Consider the following 27,025-nt stretch of genomic DNA (forward strand, 5'->3'; position numbering starts at 1 on the left):
GCTCTGAGGCTGTCTGAGGCAGACTTGGAGTGACCAAAATAATAATAATAAAAAAAACTTAGCTGAAGCTTTCCCTGCAGCCATGACACTGGTCATTCTTCAATCCTCAAAATAACTTGCCACTTACGAAAGTGAGATGTTATCATCACACTAGACAGCAGTGTTATGGAGTGAGAAATGAGCGTTCAAGTTTGTCACCTTGCTTTACAGGGAAACCTTGATTTACAGTGGAAACACTGACATCAGTGAGAAAGATCTCTGACAAAGGAATTCTATTCAAGGACTACATTTGCAAAGAAACCTGACATATGAAAGAACAGGAAAGATCTCGCTCTTCTCTGGTTACTGTGTAATTAGCAAGATTGAAAAAATGGTTGAAACTAGCTTCTGTGAGAGCTTCGGAATCCGCACTAGCTTCACATCTACTTACCCTCTGATTCCTTCCACAGGGGCATTCCAGGGCATCAACAATCCCAGCCATTTTTTAAACTGACAATCGGGTTTTCTGATGTCCAGACAATTCTAAATATAATAACCCTGATAAAATTAAACCAAGGAAACAAAACAAGAATAACTGTTTGGAGCTAGTCTCTGCAAGGCATACGTCATCCAAAATGGAAGAAAGGAAAAGAAAATTTTAATGTCATTATCTAGTGCCATATCATCAATTAATTGCTAAGCTTAAACAATGGTGTTTAGCCACATGGATAAGCTTTACTGAATCTTCACAAACTTAAACCATGCATGATTTAAGGTTCTTTGTTTCAAAGATATAAAGAGGTATAATTCTGTACGTTCTATGCAAGACTATGTAAAACAGCCCTTCATAAATTTTCTAGGGATTTATTACACTAAACTTTCCTATACTGAAACAAAATTAATTAGTTCTTCAAAACAGAGGACTCTGAATTCCAGTTTCACGGCAAATTAGGTTTTGCTTTGTTACCATCTAAGAAAGAGCATGTGGATTAGCTTGCTTAATACTACTTTCTTTCCTATCAACAATGGTTTGAATGCAATCTTAAGATTTGTGTTTGAGTTCTTTCTGGATATTAACAGCCTCTTATTTAACTAAATCCATGTTTAAAGCTATATATTAATATATTTCATTTGACCGTGCCTAAACTTTGAAAATATAGCCACATGGTCAAGTAGAAAAGCAACCACCTAGTGATGCAAAACTGCCAGCTACCCTGTTCTCTTCTAGGTGTCATTCGTTTCCCCACACAAACATAGTTACCGTACAGATAGGGTTGGCCCTATTTCTCACCAAAGGACTGAGCTAACAAAATTCCCAGAGTTTTACATTACAAAAGACATCTACCTACCCCAACCCAGAACTTTTGCCTTACCTTTTCTAATGAGCAATGCTAAATAGCAGCTCAAAGATATTTAATTTTGAATCGTTCCAGATCATTCTCATTAAGAAGTTTTGAAAGAGCTGGTTGAAGAGTTTTAAAGGTCAAGGTTTTAATGTACTTTGACATAATTCTAGCTTGGTGCTGTAGAACTGCAGGTATCTGGAGCTGTCTGGAAGAGTAATGTGTTGGGCAGGTTTCAGTTTTGCACTTAGGCATCTGAAGTCTGAGCACAGTTTTAGGCATGTAAGTTCTCTTTTTGGGGGAGTGGGAGGGGAAGGGGGGAAGGCTGTTCGTTATGATTACTTACGTCCTCCATCAGCTGTTTAGTTTATCTCAAAGAGATTCTCTAACTTACATTCTTCTTCCTCTGTGCATACTATTTTGGTTATCTGTGTGTCCCTGGCACAACCTGTGATGACTATGGGAATGTTACACTTTGATCTGGTTTTACCTTGAACCACGTTACCACAGGAGTTAGAACTCCTGTTACAGACAATATCATTGCTAATTAAAACACTCTGCTTTATCAAATACTATTACTACCTATGTATTTATCTTCAGTTTTCTTTAACAATAATGTATTTAGGATCAATACATGTGACCATTTTGTTTGTCTTTCACCTAGTGAACCTTATAACAGTGCACAACCTTCTTATAGCTAAGCATATTATCAACAGAAACGTTTTTAAAGATGGCTTCTCTAAACCTTATATTTTTATTAATAATTTGGAGATAAAACTATTTGCAACTCAGCAACTTAAAATAATACTTACCATTTATCTGTGCACTAATGGTATTAGGCAGGCTGAAATCTCTAAGATTACCATGATAATTTGGAGGTTGAAACTGCCCTAAATTAATGAGAATTGGACTTTCAGCCATAACGTAGATCAATCTTTAATTAAATGTCTTGGAATCAATTCTACCAAGTATTGTGCTCAGCCATGTGGTGGTTGAGTGGAAGTACTGCCACCAAAAGAGACTTTTCAGACCATATAAGCAGTAGACCAGGATCCCTCCATTGAATACTAGACACATGAGGAAAGAAATGGCAGTCCAGGTAAAGCAACACCCCTAACCTGTCAATGAACTGCTGGGAAGAGTATGGCATCCAAATCCTCACTCAGACAGTAAAGATATTTGCTACTCAAAGGGCCTAATTCTGGTTGTAATACGAGGTGTAGAGCCCAACAGACACCGCTTGACAATCTTGTATGACCAGCACATTGCAAGAGGGAGCATCTAGGTGGTGGAGAAACGGTTCCTATACCATGAAAATTTAAGACTCCTCCCCAGGTCACTTACGTCTTCCCACATCATTTCTCCTCCTTGAGTCACCTGAGAGTTCTGCCTTTTGTTTCTTGTTTGCTGCCATCACACATCCCTCAGTGATTCTGGACACTCTGGCCAGCTACTTTCCTGAAAATGAGCGAGGGTCTATCACTCTCTCTCCTCACAAATCCTGCATCAGCTATGGTAATGTTTCAACCCTCTTCTGTCTGACAAGACCTGCAAGGCAGAAAACTTATTTGGAGAAAACTTGTTTGGAGATTTACTCCAAAAGTGGCACTAGTTGGTACAGATTTTCACCCTCTAATTACTTTCAGGGATCAAGCCTTTTATAAAAATAGCATTTGTAAAAGATGTCTCCCAACCCTAGCCCCTCTAACTTATTTTTACAACACTGGTAAAAGCATCTCCTACATATGCTGTTCTTGGGTCATTCCAAAAGATGTGTACAATTTGTGCACTTATATTCATAAAACATATAATTTTTTGCTCATCATGAAAAAGACGATCCCCATATCCTCAGCTTAGAGCATGTGAATACTATTGAGACTAGGGTAGAGGCTATTGTGAACATACATATTCTAAATTATTTAAAATGCTTCTGCCAAAAGTTGAGCACTCAGCAAAGAATATCAACTCGCTTTAATTAGTTTGAACTAAGGCCCAACAAAAATTCAGATCCTGCATTTCAGAACTATTCTAATTCAGCTTCTTGGCAACCTGGAAAGGAGAAAGAAAGTAACAGTTTACTGAGATAAGTATACTACACAACGATGGAGCGTATTTTGGAGATGCATGGAGTTGTTTCACGGGTAGGATTTGGCCTACTACCTAGACAGGCCATTTCTAATGGGTAATCCCAAATTACAGTGTTTTAGGCTCAACTTGTCATCCGATATAGGCAAGCAAATCAATTCAGTCATGCAGCTCTTTAAACATGCACTTTATAATACCTGAAGTAGACGTATCTGAAATATCTGAATAATATCTGAAAGAAAAAAAAATGAGGAGACATAAGTCTGACAAACCATGCTGGAGGTCTTTTGTTGACATAGTTAAAATATCCATGGAGTATCAAGAAGAGAAATACCATAATCTTCCAACACACACAAAAGAAAGAGGTTACATCCAACACAGATTCACTTTACAATGGGACCTCTTTCCAGTGGACAAATATGTAAAAATAACTTCAATAATGTTATATCTGATGACCAGCATGTAATTACATCTGTTGCATGCTGAGTTCAGTCCCAATGTATAATCTGTTTTTAAAAGGATAAATTTATTGAAGAAGTTAGTTACAGGCAAAATAAACAAGATAAAAATAGTCTTTAACTGAGAACGATTTTACTAGAATCAAAAATCCAGTTACATAGTGAGAGAGGGAGGATATCGTCTTTTGTTAAAAATATCCTCACTGAAGAAGGACAGAAAATGTAGCAAAAACTTTTTACTTGTTCAACAACAGACATGAGAAATTATCAGTGAGAAATTTTACTGTCAGAAGTACTAAGGACAAAGGAATAATAATATTAATAAAAGTATTGTAAACAAAATAAATACTAGCAAAGTCATAGGTTTGTTATTAGAACCAAACAGTTGAAATTGTCAGTAACAGTACAGGACAGAAGTATTCAACGGATATTTCTGCATAATGCAGTCCCATTCTCATTGTAAATGCAGTATGCTTTGTCCAAAATAATAGGTATCATTTTTAATACATTGGTAGTTTAACTTTAAAAAGAGTTTATTACTGGAGTGCCTGTACAATTGATGTTGCTACTTAAGAAATTGAGGAATGTTGAGGAAATATCAAAATCCTGTATAAAGCTAAGATTATGCTAGCTTTCAGGCAACATAAAAAAAGATCTGAAGTATATAATTCCAGCTATTCTGTGGTCAGTAGCAGGTAAAATAACTGATATGTGATGTAATCAATACAAAAAATGATTGTGTAATTAGTGCCAATGATTGATAGAGGTGACTGCATCGACATACGCTTCTGTAAAGCAACAGACATACAGACATACAGCAGCTCATCAATCTAATTAAGTGACTAGTGTTACACAAAATCAGTGTAACGCATCATAATTAATTAAAAAACAGCTGAATGACAGGTCTCCAAAAGCAACTACAAACAGCTAATCCTTGTCCCCTGAGTAATTCAGGAGCAATTCGTAGATCTCTGTTCTTTTTCATAGAAGAGTTTTTCCCAGAGTGTTTCTGGACTCTTTTTTAGGACCATGCTGCCCACCCCAAAGCTTCTGGGGAGCCCTTTGCAAGCCCGCTCAGCTGGTGCAGCTCCAGCTGCTCCGACTCCTGCTGGGAGCTGGCACAGGCTGGTTGCTGAAACCAGCGTACGTGGCTATGCTACACCAGCTCCCTCAGCCTGCTTTGACATCTTGAGAGCTAAGTGCCTCACTGACATGAGGTGGAACGAGCTCTAAACACACCCTTGGTGCTCTTGCCTTGGTTTGGAAAGCCCCATGGTTTGGAAAATGCTGTCCTCTACTACTACAGGAGTGATCTGAAGGGATATTTAAGGGTATGACTGGTAAAATTGGCAGATGACATAAAATGGATACAGCACTAAATAGTACAAAGAAAAAAAACACCAGTTTTTCAGTAGGGAAATTGACATCCTTTAGTAAGCCAGGATTATTTGAACATGCTTTTTTGAGACAGCTGAATGCAAGGTCATTCAGCAGGAACAAAGAATGTAGGTCACGTTTTGAAGACTGGAGACTGTGTCCTGGAAAGCAGTGGCTCCGAATGGGATTTAGGGGTCACAGTGGTTAGCCAGCTAAAGAGAAGCTCCCAGAACAATGTCCCAAGGCACTTGGTGTGGCCTTAAGAGACAGTGCTGACAGTTGGGTGACGATATAACTATATCCAATTCTACTGCACTCATTTCAAAATGGTGCTTAAAAATTAGAAATGTTCAGAAAAGCACCGCTGGAACACTGTTCGATCTGACAAACCTGATTAGCAATGCCAGAGATGCAAAGTTCAACTTTGCTAACTTTATCCAAAGGAAGGTTAAGAAGTGACTGTCTCGTGGTTTATAAACATGCATCACAGAGGACCCTGGAAACACACAAAGTTCCAAAGTCTGCAACTAAGATAGACAATTTCATATTAGAAAAACAGTACACTTTTCTAACAGGATGATTATATAACCGATGAAACAATTTACACAGGCTGTGCTCCTATTTAGAATTGCGTTGTTTCAATGTAAGCTGTGAACAAACACATGAGAAAAGTAGAGAAGCATCTCCTGAAGTTCTTTAAAAAAAACACATGACAAGTATGCATGACAAAGGCAAGCAGACTGTGAGGTTGTGTTGTGTCTTCATGTTAAACACAAAACTGTAAATGGACAGTAACGAAGAAGATACATGCCTATTAGATTTTTACTTTAGTATTTATTTATACTGCATTCTTTTAACCTTTGTGTATTTTTTAAAGTGTATTTTTTAAAATGTATTTTAAGGTACAATATAATCAGAGTGAGGATCTTCCTTGAACATCTGCAAAGTATTTTGCACACTTAGCCTAGACGTGAATAATACATGTCAGAGAGAGGTAAACACCAACGGAAGAAATAAATTATGTACGTGAACACAGGGCACTACAGCTTGAAGACAGCTGAAACATAAGAAATTTTCCATTAACCTGATTGTCAGAAAAAATATCCTTATAATTGGAGGAATTCAGCTTTGAACAGATGTCTCCTTTGGGAAGAAGTCCCATTACCTGCGACAGTGGTGGACAAAAGAGCACTCAAGAAGAATGTTAAAGAGCAGCCCTTTGTCAGGACCGTGATAGTCTTTTCCATCTCTAGTCGTTGCAGTCTCCTGGTTTTTCTTATCATTTAAGACCGTCATGAATATTTTATGTGATTGTTGACCTACAAAAGCAGTGGTTTAAAGAACAGAATTTTAATGCAAGATTACCAGAATTCTTTAAAAAATATTTTCCATTCTCCAGTCAAGTACACTAACCTCTACAAGTATCACCTTATCTGGTACATCTAAATACACATCAAGATATTTTCAAAAGTGGTAGACTAAAAAGCAATATACCTGGTGAAATAGTCAATGTGGTGGTGATCGGCTTTTGAGAACCTGCATGTGAAAAATGACAATCCTTAGTTAAGTGCCCCAGCACCCCACTGACTGTCTAGGGAGAATTAAGTGCCAAGATCCCCCAAAACTCAGCAAGGCAGTAAGAGAGTGCCAAGGTCAGAATTGTACAATGAGTTCTGAATTGCTTTGGTGTTCAGGAATTTTATTGCTATTACTCCTTCAAGCAGAGGATTTCCTGAAGATTTTAGGTGCTCATTTCTCTTTCAAAAACTAAGGAAAGTGTTTGAAGTGTGTCCAGAAGACTCCTGCCTCTGCTCTATGCAATACCTTACTTATTAAACAACTTACTTATTACCTTACTTATTAAAGAACTCTTCCAGGATGTTAAAGACATGGGAACAATTCATTTTTCTCCATCGGGGTATCTTCTGTCTCTGAAGAGCCTGTCTGTGGACTAGGGGAATAGGGAAGAGGAGGAGTGCCCCATCCCCTTCTTAGTTTGAGCATCTTACAGCTTTTGTAGACTGAAGGCATCAATTGCCAAAAACCAGACAGATTAAGTGGGAAGCTCTAGTCTGATTAGAGGTCTTCAATGGAAGCAGGGCACCCTGGGCTTGAGGCCCTGCTCCACTGTTTCTGGATTTATGGATATAAAACACATAAATGGTCTGCAACACATGCACACAAAGCCATCTTTTCTCCTTCCCGACTGAGTGCCATAACCACTAGGTTACAGACTAATTCCCTCTCTCTGGTCTAATGCATTTTTAATTCTTCGAGAGTGCAAACTGGAGCAGCTTCAACAGAAAGGCCAGACAGTGTTTTCTCTCCTTTCATGTCCCCCTGGACTGCATACTGTTTACCTGGCAAGTGGAAGAGGGTTAAAATTCCTTGCTACACAGAGGAGGGCAAACCTGGTCCTCTGCCTTAAGAATGTTTTAACCTGTGAGAGTTTTATACTAACATCAAGAATAACCAAGCCGTTGAGGAGAGAGCATCAGTTACAACTGAATTTTTGTGTGGCAGTTGACTTTGCAAATGGGACCCAAGACCCGAGGGGCCTGGGCACGAGCCTGGTCAGTCAGATGAAGCCTGAAATGCCTTTGGGCAAATACCTCTTCTGGGAAATTTAAGCATTAAAATGGGGAATCTGTGGAGGTTAGTGAGCTCCATGGTCAGCCTGCAGCTACTCAAGCGGTGTGAGGAAGCCTGGCTCCATTTTAGTACCTAAACTCCACACCAATTCAACATTCAATACACAAAAAAGTCCTGTCATGAGGCTGCGGTGACTGGGTGCACACTCAGTACTTTGGGATCAGGGAGAACTGTTGGGATCAGGGAAACCTTTGGGATCAGGGAAGACTCTTGGGATCAGGGAAGACCCTTGGGAAACGCCAAGTGACATTTTCAGTAAAAACACCTAAAGACGTCCTCGGACTCCGGGCCAGGGCCTCGCCAGCGGCCGAGCGGGTGAGGGAAGCGGCGGGCAGGCAGAAATGGCCTGAGGGCAGCCGCGGGCAGCGCTGTGGCGGTCGCTCCGCAGCGCCCGGCGAGGGGAGACGGGGGGAGAGGGGGAGACGGCGGCGCCGCCCTCTGGAGAGAGCGGCGGGGAGAGGCTGCTGCGGAGAGCCGCATGTCAATGAGGGCCGGGCTAATGCAAATCACCGCCAGCGGCAGCAGCCGAAGAAAGGCGAAGCAGCTGCAGCCCGGGCTTCCTCCCCAGCAGCGCTCTGCAGCCGGGGGAGGCGTAACAAAGGCGCCCGAGCCGCTTGCCGCGGCCGCTCCCGCGATCGTAGCCGGGTGGTCGCCGGCGGCGGGGGGGAAGGCGCCGCTCTTTAGCCGCCTCCCAGCTCGCTTCGCCGCCGCCTCCTCCTTCCCTCCGCGCCCCGCCGGCTGGTCCGAGGGAGAAGCGCTCGTCGGGCTGCGGAGAGCAGGTGAGGGCCGGGGGGCTGCGGACGCCCCCTCCGCCGTGCCCGGGGACCGGTGGGGCGCGGCCGTTGGGTGCCCGCCGCCCTGCACCTGTGCCCGTGGTGCCGCCCGCGGGGGCTTCCCGGCGCTGTCCCCCGCCTGCAGCCGGCCCCGAGGCGGTGGCTGAGGCCGGGCAGAGGCCCCTTGCGCCCGGGGAGCCCTGCAGGTGGGCCCCCGGCCGGGAGGGAGGGCGCCCGGGGCCGCTTTTGTGACCGGGGTGGTGGTGGTGGGTTCACGAAGGGGCTGAGGTACCGGGTGCCGCCTCAGCGCTCTCCTCGGTGTATTTCGAGCACGTTTCCCTCACCCCAGCACAATATCTATTTATTTTAAGCCGCCGTCGCATGCATCCGTATTTTATTTTTTATATTTTTTCGGTCTGGGTGATGGTTCCCGCGCCTATCGCCGTGTGCTTTATGTAAGCGCTCCCCCGCACCTGCATCGCCCAGCCAGCCATCGCTGGCACGCTGCTGTTGCTGGGGTGTGCCCCGTGAGGTGCACCCATCTCCGTCCGTGTATGTGTGTGTGTTTGCAGCCATACGATATTTATCCGCACGCTCGCAACGTGTGGTGAAATTATTTAGGATTTCTTTGTCTGCTTCTGACCTTGTGCTTCGCACGCGCTTGTCTGCAAAGAGCGAGGCGGCGTTGTGCAGGGAGCTCCATTTCTCTTTTAGAGGGCGTAATTGGGAATTACGGCCATTATCAATTGAAGCGTAAGCGTGCGGAAGAAAGGGCAGTGCCTCGTGCTTCTCTCTCCAAAACCCAAAATTATTAGAGCCGAAAGTCTTTTTTAGGAGTATATCTTCATAGAAACTTAGTTTTCCTTTTGTGTGCTTGAGATGGTTTGAGCAAAGGAAACAGCAGACCTCAGAAGAATCCATTTCTCCTGTCACAGGCGTTGCTTCCAACATACAGCTTTTGAATGGCAAGTTTCAGAAATAACAGGTTCATAGAATGGAAAAAATGAAGCAAAACAGCTTACAAATAATTCTTTTTAAATAGAGTCATCGGTGGTATAGTCTTGATCATAAGCCATGGCCATTAAATACTGTTTAGTATTTGACCCATGGCAGTCTGTCAGTGAAATGCCATAGTGGATGTTCATGCCTTCTTAGTTGAACTGTGTGTGGGTACTGATGAGGGGCGACAGATTATTTTTCTTTTATATTTATATATGTATGACATTTTCTTGTGTATACATACACACACATTTTATATGATGCAATATGTATGCATATACACACATACTAGATTGCTTTTAAAGTATTTAGAAATATAAATCTTGCATATATACATAAGCGCACATGACCCCATGCCTACACAACAGAACAAGTTGTGAGCTGTACCTAAACCAGGGTAAATAATTCCCAAGGCCCTGTGCTTGCAGTGGTTAGCCTTAGGTGCTTGGTCTAGTTAAGCACGTGAACAGCTCAGAGAAGTTGTTGAGCACATTCCCTACAGCTTTAAAGCATCAAAGTCCAGCTGTACAATCACTGTTTTCATACAAACTTGTGTAAGTTAAAGAGCATCTATAGGTCTTTCTGTGTTTGCTCCTACTGCTTTACACTGGGTCTGGATGTTTTTTTTTTTTTAATGGATATATAATTATGAGTGGTTTAAACAAAGCTTGTGCTTGCTACTTTTTTTCCATTTTATTGGAAATCAATGAGAGAGACCACTTCTAAATTAGGTCTGTGTATCTGTGCTATAAATAAACTTACTGTGCTTTGCTGTTCTGCAGACAACTGCAAATCTAGGTGGCTCTTAAATTAGATAAATGCGTTTTGAACCTGATGATCTTTTGGTTGTTTTCTAATCTTCACTTTTTTTTTTTTAAGTATAGAAAAAAAATGTGTTCAGTTTGTAGTATTTAGTCTTGCGTTGGCCGAAAAAAACAGAGAGCAAGTATATGCCTCCATGATTTCATTTCTGAAAATGTGAATTTTCATTTATCTGAACTGTGTTGAACAACTGGCTGGGATCATTTTGGTCAGAACTGAGAGGTCCTTGCCACTGTCAAGCATGGGAGATGCGAGTTGCTGGTTTGCTGACTGATGTTGAACTTCTCACTCCTTCAGTGATAGGTTTCTTGGCAAAAGAAGCTGTCACCATTAACCGCTTTGAATGCTAGCCTTAAGATATTAATGATGCTTCTTGAAAATTTTATAAAGCACAGAAGTAGCTTGCTCATTGAATAATACAAGTTTTATGGCTCCCTCTCTCCCTCTTACCTTTTTTTTTTTTTTCCACAGCATTTGAGCATTTCTGTTTTTTCAGAATATCTAGAGTATATTAGAGTATAAGGACAACTGAAATAGATTATTACAAAGCTAAGACTGTAGGGAAAACAGCGGTTGGAATAAGCAAAGGCATTTTGGCAGTGGATTTGACCCACCAAGTCACCTTATTTGTAGTGGTAGTCCTGATTCTCATCACCAGCCTGCAACAGCTATTGCTCTGAGTTCTTACTTGTTGCCATTCAGTAAGCAATTACTACCTTTTGAAGTGACACCTTTTGAGATCACAGATGGAACAAACAGTTCAGTGGGGGCGAATGGTCTCAAATACCACCTGAATGTAAGATGAGGAAAAGTAGAAAGCCGACCCATTTGTTCTTTTTTCCAGTAGCTCTGTCACCTTGGTTTCAGAGCTCTTACTGAATTTAAATAAACAGTTCTTAATGTTTGTGTATTGTTGGCAGTGGGTTTCCTGAGTGGTGTTTCTATGACATATAGAAGCCTGACTAATAAACCAGATTTTATGGCATGGCAGGAGGGTTGTAAAATGAACACGTGAATGTAGTGTGGTTTCACTCGAGCGTTTTTCTCAACCTAGAAAGCAGTCTTCTGTGTATGACTTGTATATTCCTTGCTATCTTAAAGTGAGCTCCCATAAAATGAGTAAGTTGTTAAACTCCTTCTCTTCTCTTGTGCATCCCTTAGATTGAACTTCAAGATGTCCTTCGGGAGAGATATGGAGCTGGAGCATTTTGATGAGCGTGATAAAGCGCAGCGGTATGGCAGAGGGTCCCGGGTGAATGGTTTGCCTAGCCCTACCCACAGTGCCCACTGCAGCTTTTACCGAACCCGTACTCTACAGACCCTGAGTTCTGAGAAAAAAGCCAAGAAAGTTCGCTTCTATCGTAACGGAGACCGGTATTTCAAAGGGATTGTGTATGCTATCTCCCCTGACCGGTTTAGATCTTTTGAAGCTCTGCTGGCTGATCTGACCCGAACTCTGTCTGACAATGTGAATCTGCCCCAGGGAGTGAGAACAATCTACACGATTGATGGCTCCAAGAAGATTTCCTCCTTGGACCAGCTAGTAGAAGGTAAGCAGTAAGATTTGGAAGTGTAGAGTTATGTTCGAGTCGGTGGTTTTTTTGTCTAACCTGTTAAATCTTCCAAAAATAAGTAACAGTATTGTTCTTACTGATAGGAAAAGGATCTTTAATGACCTAGAATTGTGAATATTTTAAATTGTGCCTTGAAGTATTGTTGCCTTGCTACTTATTTCCCTCATGTTGACAGTAGTCTAACCTTTCTTTCTCTATCAACTTAGTGTTGGTAGACCTAGATCTTGAAGACCTCACCTGCTGCTTCTTCTGAACTTGCTTATTTAAAATGGCAACGAGAGTTTAGTCAGTTAAACTTGACAAAGTCCAAGATTTTCTAGGTGTCATCAGCAGATATCTTCACCTCTAGAGGAAAGTCAGTTCTGATTTTTATTTATTTTTTGTTATTTCTTTTAAGTCTCTGTATACCAAGTGAAGAGCTCCAACTCTTGCTACAAATGATATGCCAAGTAAAGTACCCTTCACTCAAAGAGTGGAATAGATGTAGGCAGCCATTTAAAGAGTAATGTTGTAGCTGTGGTTCAGCTGGGGAAGATGGTTTGAATAGAATTAAACACTGCAGGAGATAAAAGTTTTGCTGTTCTTCTTCCCTAGTTCATTGGTGTCTTTAGGTTGCTTTTTAATAAAGTTTGTGTTCCTGCACTATAAAGCGCTATCAGTTACTGCAACGTAAAGTGCTTCTGACTGGCAGTGGATGTCTTTTTATGTGTGTAGACAATAGATCTTAGTATAAAACATGAAAATGTATTAGGTCTGAAAGCATTAACCAGTACACAGGCATAACCGACATGTTTCTTGTCTAAAGTTTAAGTGCAGATCCTTGGCTGTGATCAAAGAAAATAAAGGCTGAACAATAATGTTTTGGTTGTTGCTTTCATCCTGCCCTTGGTCTCAATGTGCCTTGGTCAAACCTGTAAACTAAAACCTATGGACCTATAGCTGCTGGGGAGCTAATTTAGAGTTTCAACAGAGTTTGCAATTTCCTCCTGATTTTCATTTTTAGCATGGGGTGAGAGAACTTACAGTGCCAGGGTGTAATGAGATGATCAGAAGAATGCTAATTTGGGGAGAGAAGAAGAAAAGGGTTCCTGAAAGAGGAGCACATCTCTACATAGCTGGTGTGCAGCCACCATTGAGTTGTCTCCTTTAGATATTATAACAGAGGAAAGCTTTCTAAAGAGAAATTTTGGGAAGAGGGTATTCTTGATGATCTTCCTTTCCTACAAAGCAAAACAGGAACAAAACAAAGATGCTGAGAGAAATTGGAGTGATGGGATTGCCCGTGTAAGTAAGAGTTTTTGGATTTAGGACCGTAGTTCTAGCAAAATGGAAAGGCAACTGGTTCTAAGATCAATGTCATGAGTTGTAGGGCAGAGTTAGAACCGTATTTGTGAGGGTGATATTTAATTAGTGGAGAAAATTGATTACTGGGAGGAAAGACCAATATTAATCAACATCTATTTAAAAGCAGTGTTTGTGTATTTTCTTCTCAGTAGCGGTATAAATAATTGTGCTTATTTGATTGGTATGCTCATCAAGAAGCAAGTAGCATTGATATTAATGTTGATTTGCATAGCCTTTGCTGCCAGTCACAACCAGCTGTTAAAAAGAAAGAACTGAATACAGAAATAAATTCAGCAACCTGTAAGATTGACTGACTTATAACTGGTGTTATTCTTCTCTATTTATTACAAAATAAATCAAAGTGAATGACAGTACCAGGTCATAAGTTTTATTTTAAAGAAGGGCTTGGGGATTTTCTTAAGTTCTGTGGGACTTCGTTCCTTACTTTTATGACGAACACATCTTCTCTTGCTGTGTAGAGTTCAGGTTGGACAATCTTATTTTCTTGTGCCATTGACACTGCGGGATTTACAGAAGTCAATTTTTGTGTCTAAGTAATGAGCTACATCCTTGTTCCACCTGAAAGTGCGCTTCTGCCTATTTGTATGAAGCTGTACGGTGGGGTGTTTTGTTCTGGTCCCCTTACAGAGCTTCATTGTAGAGTACAAGTCCATGTATTAGCTCACTGATCGTTTTATGTAAGCCCGTTTCACTCTTTACTGTACAAATTTGTTAGTGTTTGGCTAGTCTGGTATAGCATCAATTAGCTTGAAGCTGTACTTCGTGTTTAAATAGCTGGAAAATTGCTTTTTCTTTTTTTTTTTTTTTTTTTTTTTTTTGCTAAATAACATTTGTGCTCAAATCTGAAGTGTTGCTTTCTTCATGGTGAGACCATTCCGTTACTGTATGAATTAATTTCATGAGACTTACAAATTTAGATCCTAGTCTTTATTTATGTATTTTGATGAGTCCTGAGTTGGTGATGGCATTGCAAGGTAAACATTTAAGGCCTTGATTTGGAGATTGGCATTTATGCCTGTGAGGAAGTTATTCAACTCTTACCTTCCCATATGGGTAAATGAACAAAGACAAGCAGCTGGCTCCTGGGGAATACAAAACAGCAGCCACTGCCTTTCATCCCTGAGCAAAATCCATAGAACTGTGTGAAAGGTGGTCCCAAAGGAGCTGTTTTGCTTCAGTAATGTTTAGTTCTCCCCTGCATACAGTTCAGAGCTGGCATGGGTGTATGCTAGTAGTGTAGGTTATTTTGAGGTGCATGGACATGTCCTGCTTCTACCTGAAATTAGTGACTTCCCTAAGTGTGTAGCTGCTGCTAGAAAAAGTCTCACAAGCTCAGCAACTTCTTTGCTTTCACCTTAGATGAAGTAAAGAATATAACGGATTCAGGTTATCTTCTTTTTGTCAGACCTGATGCTCAGAACCCTCTTACCTTGAAATAACGGTTTCCAAATGTGAAATGACTTTATCCTCTGAGTATGATATGTAATCTGGCATGTAGAAACAATAAAGGTGAAGCTGCTTTTAAGGCTAAATCAAACTTGTAAACAAAGTCTCTGGAAATGACTGAATTCCTTTGGCTTTTCCAAAAGGGTACCATCTTTAAAGCTGTCGATGGAGGTGGACTGATGGTTCTTACCCCAAGAATTACCATTGGATGGTGCAATAAGACCACTAATAGGTTGGAATGAGCAGGATACATCTGAAACAAAGGGTTTTATTTACAGTTTTTACTCTTGGGGTCCTACTGCGTGGAACAAAGACCGCAGAATCAATCTATAGCCAGTACTGCATCCCTTTCTCATTAATTTTTATTTTAATATTACCTCAGAGCCTTGGGTACGAACCAGAATCAATTGTTTTAAGTTTCCACATTACCTACCACAGAAGATGAAGCCGGCAGCAGAGAACTGGCAGTCAAAGACAAACCAAAAAACCCCAAACCACAAGATGGGTGAGAGAGTACTAGGAAACAGCATTGTCACATGCCAGTATTGGGTGTGCTGCCAAGCTATTGTAAAGATTTGTATGCGTACATGCAGATTGCGTAGGCATAATCGTAAAAATAATACTAAGGAATAGTTGGAAAAAAAAAAAATCAATGTCTCTAGGAGGATTGTCTGGCAGCTGTAATCCTAATTGAAGGAGCAGCTTGAAAGAGCGCAAATATACCAGGTTGAAAATCTGGTTAAAAATTGTTTGGAGGTAGGAATCTCTCAGGAGTGGCAGAGGAGGTAGGTGATGGACCACGTGAGGGTTGAGAAGGCTCTTGCGAGGGGAGACGGGCAGTTAGCATTCGCAGCAGGGAAGCTGCCTTCCAGTGGAAAATTTTAGAAAGCAGTCTCCTTGCTTGAAGTGGTGGGCTGTAAAAGATTTCCTGGCTCTTTGTATGTGTCTTGCTACTTCCACCGTCACCTCGTTTCTCACATCTCTGCTTTCTGCTCTTGCATCTGTTCCTGCTGCTGCCTCCTTGACTTTGCTGCCCGCTCCAGCAGTGCTGGTGAGAATCCCAGCCTGGTCTGCCTGCAGGAATCAGTCTCTGATGCACTCTGGAGCTGTTGCTGTTTCTTCTAGGTCGTGCCTACCTCAGTGGTTGGGAATCAGTGGGCTGGAAAGGTTCATGTGCAACATGCAGTGGAAATAATAATAGTAAAGTATCTGTTTAAATGTTTGCAGAGCTGAATCTATGTGGACGCTTGTTTATAGGATTGAATTTATACTGGATATTTACCATGGACTTAATCCAGGGCTATCAAAGTTACTGAAACTTGGACTGGATCCTATGGCAGAAATGTCTGCAATCCTTATATTGTTTAATAAACAAACAGCTGAATAATTCTGTTGCATAAAATGGTAGAGGGTTGTTTTGGCGGTGTTTGATTATTTTATTTGATGAATTTGAGAAGATTCATCCATTAGCCACAATAGCCAGTCAATTCACATTATGACTTCCTAAACAAATTCTTGGAAGGCCCTTTTTAAAAACAACAGCAACAAGAAAATCTAGGTGCTTTCCAGTAACCTTAAAAGCATGTACAAGACCTATCCAGGACCAATCTTGCTTTTAGCAAGACTGAGGAAATCTGGAAGGAGGGGACAGAATGGGAAACAAATATATCTATTTTTTCCCCTGGATTGCAAAGAGGAAGAAAGAAGAATTTTTAGTCTGAGCTGAGCAGAAAAAAAATGTGCCAAAAAGTCCTTTAGAAAATCTGAGGAGACCTGATTTCAAGTTCATGGTGCGTCTGATTGCTAGGTGAGCGTGGGCAGGTCAGATGTATTTCCTATAGGTGCTCCATCTCATTTGCAGCGTTGCATTTTCTCAGACACTGCAAAAAGACAAGGCAGCAGTAATGTAGTTTAAGTAGGTTATTGCTCTATTAACTAACACATCTGGGATCTATCTGGTAGTAACTTATTTGGTTCAGGTCATCTTCCTTTGCAGTCTGCTCTGCATGGTGGAGGATAGTCAGAATTCCTCATCATCCCCCCTGAGAGATTTTTCCTCTGTCTTTTGCTGGTATGAAGCCAAGCAAAAAAAGGGGTGGAGGTGAAGAGGAGCAGGTGTGCACTGGGTGCTGGGGGTGCCATTCCCCTTCCCCACTGTCTTAATCTGTCCATTGTCACATCGACAGGGGAAACGGACTGCAGTGAATGACTGAGCATCTCCACTGGGATGTCTCACCACCCAAGTGTGCCATTACTGCAGTTTGCCCACCTTTGCAGTTTGTAGATGAATTTTCTTTTCCTAGCGTGTACCCTTCTACAAGGAACCAAGGCTGCTTCAATAAATTGGAAGTTGTGCTGCCTCACAAATGGTGATTGTTCCTTCTCTGCTTCCGTGATTCAAGCAGGTTCTCCATTTGTTCTCCAGGGTTTTCTACCTAAGACCAACTGGCTTCTGTATGAAGCTATTTTAGGCCAGATTGCCTTTAGCATAGAAAAGCAATGTAAGGAAAATAAGTGTTTTTTTTTTTTTTTTTTTTTTAATTAAGAGATACTGGCTTGGTTATTCTGGTAATGAGAAAATTAGCAAGCTGGAAGAAACAAACTAACTGCTAATGTCCATATGCCAAAGAGGGAATCAAACACTTGCATCAGTACTTAGAGTTAGCAGCCACCCTGTATACAGATATATATATATATATATATATATATTTTAAATTTAATACATGAAGCATTTTATGAAGTTCTGTTGTGACCTATAAGAACTATCCTTCAGCGTTCAATGGCTATAGTGGTTCATCTGTATTGAATTTTGACAGATGTATAACTCTGGGTAGTAGGCATTTTTTTTTATTTCTTTTTAAACATAAATCATGTTTTGGGATCTGTCCTTCTATATGACTAGCTTTCTATTAGTCTCTAGATACTAAGATTTATTTTGAGATTTATTCTTGTTCCACTTGGAATTTCTGAAGTGTTGAGCACTCACACAACTTACGTTGTGAGATTACAGCTTCAAAATCAGAAAACAAGTGTTGTGTACCTTTTTAAAGGTTTAAAGTGCGGTACATTTCATTCACAGTGTTGCTGAGATGAGAAGGTGAGGAGGCAGGGGGCTGTCAGGGAAGGGTTACTTTTGAATGTTCATAAATGACTCTTTCCTAGATGTCAGATGTCACCAAACAGCTGGATGTCCCCCCTTTCCTCTCTTAACGCCTATTGATACTGTAATCAAGAGTCAAAATTTCATTAGGGACCGATGACTGCACTGGGAGATGCTGACTCCCGTCTCTTGGGGAAGTGCTGTCTAATGGATATTTTAAGTAGGCAGTCTCCTAATTTTTTTTTTAATCCAGTATCTCCTTCTTCAACATGTGTCTTCTGTTACAAATCTAGTGTTCAGAGATTATTCCCTGTACAGATTACCCTCCTCTTCCAGCAGTCAGTTAGTCAAAACTGATACTTGTGGGCTGTATTTTCATAGAGTAGAATCATTAAGGTTGGAAAAGACCTCCAAGATCATCTGGTCTGTCCTCCTACCACCAATGTCACCCACTAACCCATGTCCCTAAGCACCATGTCCAACCTCTCCTTGAACACCCCCAGGGACGGTGACTCCACCACCTCCCTGGGCAACCCGTCCCAGTGCCTGACTGCTCTTTCTGAGAAGAAATGTCTCCTCATTCCCAACCTGAACCTCCCCTGGCACAACTTGAGGCCATTCCCTCTAGTCCTATCACTAGTTACCTGTGAGAAGAGGCCGACCCCCAGCTCCCCACACCTTCCTTTCAGGTAGCTGTAGAGAGCAATGAGGTCTCCCCTGAGCCTCCTCTTCTCCAGACTAAACAACCCCAGCTCCCTCAGCCGCTCCTCACAGGACTTGTGCTCCAGGCCCTTCACCAGCTTTGTAGCCCTTCTCTGGACCTGCTCCAGGGCCTCGTGCTTAGGCCTGACCTGGACCAAGAGTTGGTGGTGCTCGAGTCCAGTTACCCCTTGGAAGTGTGTTTCTCTGTTTTTTCTGGAGCTGTCAGCAAATTAGTTTCTGTCTCCCTTCTGGTACAAATCACTGTGCTGAGGCTGTTGTCTGCAAGACAACGGTAGCCAAAGGTTGCCAAAAATAAAACAAATAAAAAAATTGCTTCATCACTTGAAAGTTTTAGTCTTGTCCTAACTGCAGTGAGCCTGTTTTCTTCCAGACTCTGATTCACGTTGTTGAGACACTGACCTCTTTGCCTCATCATTACAGCAGCTGGGAGGGACTTTTGAGGAAGCGGTAGTAAAGGCAGAAGGTGAATTTATTGGACTAGTACGTCATGTCCATTGTGAAACTCTTTTTGCAGTCATCTCTTCTTAAGGTGACTATGAACAAGAAGAGAGGATGAAAACCAAGGTGAAGGGTTTTTGTCCTGTATTTTGGCATTTCCTCTGTATGTAAGCAACATGAATGATAAAGGATTAAATTACACAATGAAATTTCTGGCTGCGGTCAACATGGGTCCCAAGTTCAGGAAATCTATGCTTATACTTAAGTCAGGAGTACTCGAAAATTGCTGAATATCACCATAAAATAGTACTTACACATTTTTAAGATGAGGTACAAGATGCTTTTTAGGACGGGGTTCTGATCTGTTTGGCTTGTGTTCTTTCAGGGCTGACCCATAGGAGCACCTGTGAACGACAAGTGCAGTCACAGACCAAATTCCCTAAAGTTTTTTTGTACTTCAAGCAAAGTGTTGGAGGAATAAACAATCTTAAGTTTACAATATGATGGTAGAGGCGTCTCTATTTCTGTTTTCTTACATGATAGCTCTTATCATAGATAGTTAATCTTACAAGGCTTTGGATATTCTGTCTCTGAGACATTCTGTATATAAATGTAAGCCCCTTCAAGGGAAAAAAGAGTATCCTGGTGCACATATTTTATTGGTGTAATATAGTACTGTTGAAAATGAAGGGGAAAGCAGTCTGATGTTAAAATACTCCTACAGCTTCAGTCAGTATTTTATGGTCATTTACACAAAACTAATTTTGTAGCTAGGAGATGATGTGCTGTTATACACTACAAGGAAGCCAGCTGACCTTTAAATATAGCTGGTATTAAAAACCACATGGAATGCTGTCCTTTTAAGAAAAGGAACCAAATTTGTTCTTTATAAATGTAATGTAAAACTTCTGGGTATGCTGTACATGGCCATTTGTTTATTCACCTACCCCTTGAGAAGTGAGTTTTAATATGAAGCCTTTTTTTTAATGAAATAATCCTTATTTTATGCCAGTAAGCCAAACACTTTTTGACTCTGAAAGTAAATGTTTTCTACTTTTTTTTTTTCCTCCTCCCAAAGAGGTTGCTGGTGATTTTTAAATCTCATGACAAACTCAAGTGGAGGCAAGAATAAATTTTAAAATTTTCTAGAGGGGGCTAAAATTGCACAGATACTTCACAGAAGTAAAAAAAAATAAATTGTATTTTATACAATGGTTACTATCGTATTGAGGGTGGTCCTGTTCATAGCAGGATCTTTTTACTTTTTTTCTTTCTACAAAACATTATTAATGTTTTATAAAATTAACAAATTTTAAAGATAACGTGTTGTGGGTGTGTTCTGACCTTGCTGTAATTGAGTAGCTAGTGCAAAAAATACTGGAACAGGACATAAATAAAAGAGAATATGTCTTGTTTGTTCACTCCTGGGTCATTCCTGCTGCTAAGCCTTTTTCTTCTGTTGTTACCAGATACACAGCGAGTGCCCTCTCTCTCTCTCTCTCTCTCTCTCAGTAAGAGTTTACCTTTCTCTCTCTTAAGTTTGGTGTAAGCATTCAGTCTTAGATTCCTTTCTTAACACTTAAGTCACTGCAAAGTGCAGATGAACTTGAAATTCCACAGTGACTATCAGACATTGGAATGTGTTACTTCATCTCCCGTTCTGCATTTTGTGCTCAGCTTCAAGAGAGCATTAAAAGAAAAAAAAACAAAAACAAAAACAAAAATCTTCCTATGATTCTTGCTTGATCTTGTGTTGTCACTGCATTTATCTTTTCTGCTCAGTGGTCCATCTTCACATGTGGCTCTGAATTCTTTGGTATACTCCTGGTGTCCTGCTGGCTTTCTAGTTTTTACAACATCTGTTCGTCTGTTCTAAAGATCATTTGTTGATCTTTACAACATCTTCCTGTCTTTATTATCTCCCCTTTGGAGCATCATGCCAACTCTGCTAGTACAAGACCTGAACCTCTCTTGCATCCTGGGACCTTATGCCCCAGTGGGTTCCCCTTCATCTTCCCCTCCAGTTCTAACTGTGGTAACTTTGTGCATCTGCCAGCATTCCTTGTATTCCTGTGTGCTGTATTGTCTGTGGGGTTGAAGGGCCCTGAAATCTTAACGTGTGTCTAGAAAAAAACCTAAATACTTGTTCTTTGTAATAATTAAAACACAAATCCTCGTTGCTTATGGTAGGGATCACTAGGTAGGTCTGTTTTCTAGTGTTTAGGGGGTTTGGTTCTTGTGTGCTGTTTCGCCTAGGAGGTACATTACTGCATTTTGTTCTGTTTTTATCTTAATACCTTGGGGTAAACTGCTAATATAAAGGTCTCTACTGAACTGTTGAACCCAGAAGACTTGAAACATCTCAAATGTTTTTGTGGTATTACTCAGAGATGATTTTACATTACTTGTAATCCAGTTTAACTGCACTCTGCCAGAAGGTGTGGTCCTGCTGGATCTCATGGGGTGGTTTTTTTCCATCTTTTTTCTTTTCCTGCAGCCAGAGGGTGAGCTGGATCAGCTTGCTAAAGCGTTAGGGTTGTCTTTATGTTCCATCAGATGAACAAGCTGGTCCAACCTACCCCGTGCAACTGGCAGTGCAGTTACTCAGCCAAGCACAAGGGAGAAGTTGGGAGCACACAAGCGGGTGCCTTTGTCACGCCAGCCTGCAGCTGGAATGGGTTAAGGAATAGGGATATGCTGGTGTTACTGCTGGGGAGCTCTAACGTAGCCAGAAAATGTGGGTGTGGTAATTCTGGAAATACTTAATTGTAGATAATGTTCCAATAGAAGTCTGAACTATAATCAACTTTTTTCATTAAACTGTCATTTTCTTTAAACCATGGCCCCAACTATGGTGGGAGGAGAGCTCTGTAATTACTGTTCTTTGCCTTCATTTTCCCTCCATATAATACATTGAGTCAATAGAATAATAGGTACAGGCAAGAAACCTTACTATATCCTGGTTTTATGTTACTTAAAGCTTTAAATAATCAAATGTTAACAAATTTCCTGTGACATTTTCACCCACCTTTTATTGAAATTAATTTGTAACCTATAGTTTTTGATATCACTTCATACTATTTCCGCTGAAGTGTTTGGGGCCAGCTCTTTTGTTAGGAACGGGCCACTTAAGCACGAAGGCTGGTGGACTACCGTGATAATGCCCTGGGTCTGGACAACTGATTAATGTGAACGCTGCTTACTGACAGTAGCGGTCCCCACTTGTGATGGTGCTTTCTGAAAAGAAAACTGCTGCTTTCAAGCAATTCATAACAGCATTGCCTTTACTTGATGCTTAGCTGATGAGTGATCTTTAAAAGATATTTCATAGTCTGTAGCATCTGAGAAGGGAAGATATCAGCGTGTTATGTACTATAGATCAAGAGTAATAAGAATAATGTTTAATAATTGAGAATGATTTGATTTTTCTTTTTTCCTTTTGTTTCTCCCCTCCTATCTGACTTGCTGCTCTCGCACTTCTGTTTCTGCAGGGGAAAGCTATGTATGTGGTTCAATAGAACCCTTCAAGAAACTGGAGTACACGAAGAATGTAAACCCAAACTGGTCAGTGAATGTTAAGACAACCTCTACTTCTCGCTCGGTGCCGTCTCTTGCCACTGCTAAAGGAGGTACTCCAGATGCAAAGGAAAATAAGGATTTCATTAGGCCTAAACTAGTCACTATCATCAGGAGTGGAGTGAAACCGCGGAAGGCAGTCCGGATTCTCCTTAACAAGAAGACAGCACATTCATTTGAACAGGTTCTTACTGATATAACTGATGCCATCAAGCTGGATTCAGGGGTGGTCAAACGCTTGTACACACTAGATGGAAAACAGGTAAGAATTGTTACCATTATCATTCTCAGCATAAAGAAAAGGTAATTTTCCCAGAGGAAAATAATAGTACATTAGTAGAAAATTGCTTTTCCCTGGAACATAGAACCAGGTCTTCCGCTGTTCATTGTGTAAGATCTCTGATATTTTCAAGAGCATACCGTGAAATATTACTTGGCCTCAATGATCCTATTTGTGATAAATAATAGCTCTAAATCTGTCAGTAAAAAGCATGATGGAGTTTTGGCTATGCATGCCAGAAGCCTAGAAGGAAGGATGTTGTCTCAAAGAAGCTTGTTCTCTTAACTCATTTCAGCTCTTTCTTGCAGCAGTTTTGAGTCATTATACTTGCCTTTCCATAAACTGTAAAAACAAACCATGAGGACACACACTCCACCATGCTAAATGCAGGCGTACTGCTGTCCAGAATGGCCAAATTGAGTCTTACTGCAGCTAGGATGGACCAGGAGAAAGGTGAAAAACTTAGAAAACATGAGCTTTTTTCCCTTTCACAGGAAAACAGGTAGGGTTAACTGTGTTGCTCATATTTGTTGAGGAGTCTCTTGTAGGTTATTTTTTCTATGAAATATCTTTAAGCCGAGTCTCTTTTTGCTGACTGATTAAATTGTGATATGGTGAGATTTTGAGAGGCTTCTTGTTTAATTTGGGGATGAAGGGACAAGAAAAAAATTTACACTTTAATCCTACTTCTTTTTGTCTTTCACTTTATTTGTAATTTATCTGCGGACACGTATTAATTATAGCAAAACTGGAGAAGCAGTTAACCTGATGAAGGGCAAAACTAATTTCAGCATGACCTGAATTGATTTAGAGCAATGGTGACTCTAGAGAAATACAGCAGATACTTGCATTTACAAATGTAACCTGTTAAACTGAAGAAATGATACAGGTGTAAAACGTGGGCAGAGACAGGAGTGAGTGGTCTCCCTGCGAAGCTGCTAGAGGCTAAGATATTTCTAGTGTATTATAACTGTTTTACAGATTTCTGTGAATCTTTGAGCCTAGCTGTCAGCAGATGGCTGTGAAATACACGCGATACAGGTAAATACTCTGTCAGCCTGATCCAGTGGTGAGCCCAACGTGTCTGCAGTTACTGGGGTTAGTGTGCGGGCATAGCTCTGAAAACAATTACAGCAATACCCTCTGATCTGAGAGATGGCTGGTTCATGGACAAGCTGCTTATTCAGAGCACTGGTTCAAATCAGGGCCAAGTCTGGATTGACCAGAAGTCCCTTCCATCTGCCGTTTTATGTCGGTAACCTCTGACACCAGTCACAGACAGTTGTTCAGTTCCTAGTTACTGCATGCATGCTTTTAATGTCCCCATTACTGTGGCTTCATTGGGAACTTGGACCTGGGGCAAAAGTGTATACGTGGAGTTAATTTTGCTTGCAGCAAAGGTAAAGTGTGTGTCTGGGGAAGCTCTGTACTCCTGCCCTTACCTTGCGTCGTGCTCTCCGGAGTGCCAAGGCGAGTAAATTTGAGGAGGGATTGGCATTTTACTGCAGAGATCAAGGGTGGTTTCTGCTATGACCTTGGCAGGAGATTTTGAGTGAATATTCCAGTTCTCAGCATCCATCTCTCCTGTAAACTCTCTCAGTAACAAGGATGCATCAATTGGGTTGTACTGGGAGGTTCTCTGGGCTAAGTAAATAAACTTGTAGTTTAGTTAGGAAGAAGTACAGCATGGAAGGATGTTGCTGTGACCTGTTGTTTCCTTTGCTCACTTATTTTTTGGTGACGTGGCTGTCATGTATTCCAAAGTCCCCTATATGGTTGTGCATAAAATGAAATAACACCTTTACACCTGTTTCGGAGCTCTAATTGCTGGAAAAAAATAGTGCTGTCTTATTACTGGGCAGGAAGGGAAGATTAAGTTTTCCTGACCCACATGTTGTCAAAGTTAGATTCTTTGTCAAGTCCTGGGATTTGAGATGAGTTTTAATCAGTAGCATGCTGGGGCATTTGTTATCCAGCTCACAGCCTGAAACCCAGCCTGAAGCTCACAGCCTGAAACCTTTTTGTCTAAAGGCTCTCCTGGGAAATGGGTGTCTTGGCACTTACTCCCTCCTTCCCTTTCTGTTCAGCTGAAATTGCATAGCTGGCTGCCCTGTAGGTAAGGGAAGAGAGTCTGGAGGAAGGTGTGTGTGCCCTACTGGGGTAAGGGAGACTTGTCGCTGAGCGTGCAAAGCGACTCTGCTGGCAGAAAGGGAAATCGATGATCCGTGCTCGGGGGAGCCATTGATATCCTGCGCCGCCAGGCGATTGCTGCTCCATTTTTCTCTGCCAAAAGCCTGATCTCCCAGATGGTGTTGGGGGCACGATGATTGATTTCTTTATTGCTAAACTCGAGCTGTGAATGATTACTGGGAGGAAATCCATGGTAAATCCAGAATTTTTCCAGTAGTGTTTACAGTCAGGAACTTCTCCTGTGGCTCTTGTTGGAGCTGGGAAGGTTCTGGAAGACTCTGGGTTGAATGCTTAAATATAACAAATCTGTGATTAAATCTTTCATTGCTAACTTACAAAAGCAATAAAATCTTAAAGCTCCAAGCAAGAAAAGTAATTTACTGAAAGGATAAGAGGGTAAAGCCCTCCTAGGATTATTTGTTGAGAACGTAACCTGGAAGACAGGCTATTCTGTACGGTCTTCTCTTGGGAGTTATTTTGGGGCCAACGCTGGAATTGCCCATCCATGGCAAAAATTGGCATGAGTTCCATATATTGTATGCACACCGCAGGGCCCACCTGCACTGACAATTGTTGGGTACTAGCATAAGATGCCTCAGACCCCCCTCAGAAGAAAGTCATAGGGGTCAGAGTCTTAACTGCTACCCGAGTCGGGCAGTTGTCCTGTATTGACGCTAATTTGAGTAATTAAGAAAGTTGTTTGTGTACCTTGGTAGGAAGAAAGTTCTGTGCCGTCCAGTTGTTTTCCCCCATCCCAGAGCCTCCAAACCTCCTTGGTTTTGGAGAATTACTAATTTTTGTTGCACTTCATGCCGTGTTGGTGTTCCTGAGAATGGAGGAGTTTGATCAACGAGGTGTGCTGCAGTAACCCTTTCCATTTTTAATACTGAAGTAGCAGGTGGAGTAAAAAAAAAAAAAAAAACCTTAACTGATCTTGTCTCACTGGGTCAGTGGCAGTTCAGGGTCTGAAACTTGATGTTTTCTGGTATTAGGTAGATGTTTGCTTTGGATTTGATGCATTTAATCTAGTATTGTTTAAAATATATTACTTTTTTATTAAAAAATGATGGTTAATAGTTGATTTGCATTTCCCTATATCTCAGATCAGAATCTATATTTTGACTTCAAGGTTTCTGAGCCTTTTAGAAAGAAATTTAATTTGCACAAAAGGGGCATAAGATACAACTGTTATCTAATCATGTAGCACATTGGTGGCCAGCATTCAGCATACCCTCTCAGTTAAATTATTGATGGTTCCTCAAAGAAGGATAGGTTTCACACTGTCTAGGATAGTGTATGCACATTTTTATGGACATAATTAAAACTATCCAGGTGAAGGTCTTGAAGTTTTCTCCTTATCAGCTTCGCTGTGTAAGGAAAACCAAATTAGAATGAGTAGGTTTAATGGCTGCCTGTAGGAATTCAGATCATGAGACTGTGCTCTTACTGTATTATATTTTAGATTAAAAGTCAGTTTAAGTGCATTAAGTCAACACTTAAAATGCCTTTTAATATTCTCATGTACTTGTGCAAGGAACAAACACTTTCTTCTAGCTAAAATGTGCCTTGCTTTCCCGTGATTGCATCGTGACAGTTTGGTCTTTAACCTTCCCTTAGCAGAAGATACCGTTTTTAGTTTAATATGCATTAAAATACAGTTTTGTAAAAAGGAAGCGTGCGGAGACAATGCATATGCAAGGATACAAGCTGCCCTTGGAGACAGAGCCACACTGCTGTGTTGCAAGCTCAGTTCTCTGGTTTCTGTATAATGATGCACTTCTAGAACAAAACCGAGGAATAAAATGGGAGAATATTAATGAAGGTCAAACATAATTGCCGTGTGAA

At 41.0% G+C, this 27,025-nt stretch overlaps 1 protein-coding gene across 3 annotated transcripts in view; it reads left to right on the forward strand.

Moving 5' to 3' along the window:
• Positions 1 to 8,340: 8,340 nt before the first annotated feature.
• DCLK1 (doublecortin like kinase 1) overlaps positions 8,341 to 27,025 on the forward strand; it is a 239,195-nt gene continuing 220,510 nt past the window's right edge. For 2 of the 3 annotated variants that reach the window (XM_035542884.2, XM_035542886.2), the window contains exons 1-3: positions 8,409 to 8,673; positions 11,650 to 12,038; positions 22,626 to 22,972. In XM_035542884.2, the coding sequence (XP_035398777.1) occupies positions 11,663 to 12,038; positions 22,626 to 22,972 (723 nt within the window). In that variant the 5' untranslated portion in view covers positions 8,409 to 8,673; positions 11,650 to 11,662. Of the gene's footprint in view, positions 8,674 to 11,649; positions 12,039 to 22,625; positions 22,973 to 27,025 lie in introns of all 3 variants that reach the window. The other variant, XM_035542885.1, reaches the window with a different exon arrangement.

This window comes from Cygnus atratus, chromosome 1, assembly GCF_013377495.2.
Source record: "Cygnus atratus isolate AKBS03 ecotype Queensland, Australia chromosome 1, CAtr_DNAZoo_HiC_assembly, whole genome shotgun sequence".
Taxonomy (NCBI): domain Eukaryota; kingdom Metazoa; phylum Chordata; class Aves; order Anseriformes; family Anatidae; genus Cygnus; species Cygnus atratus.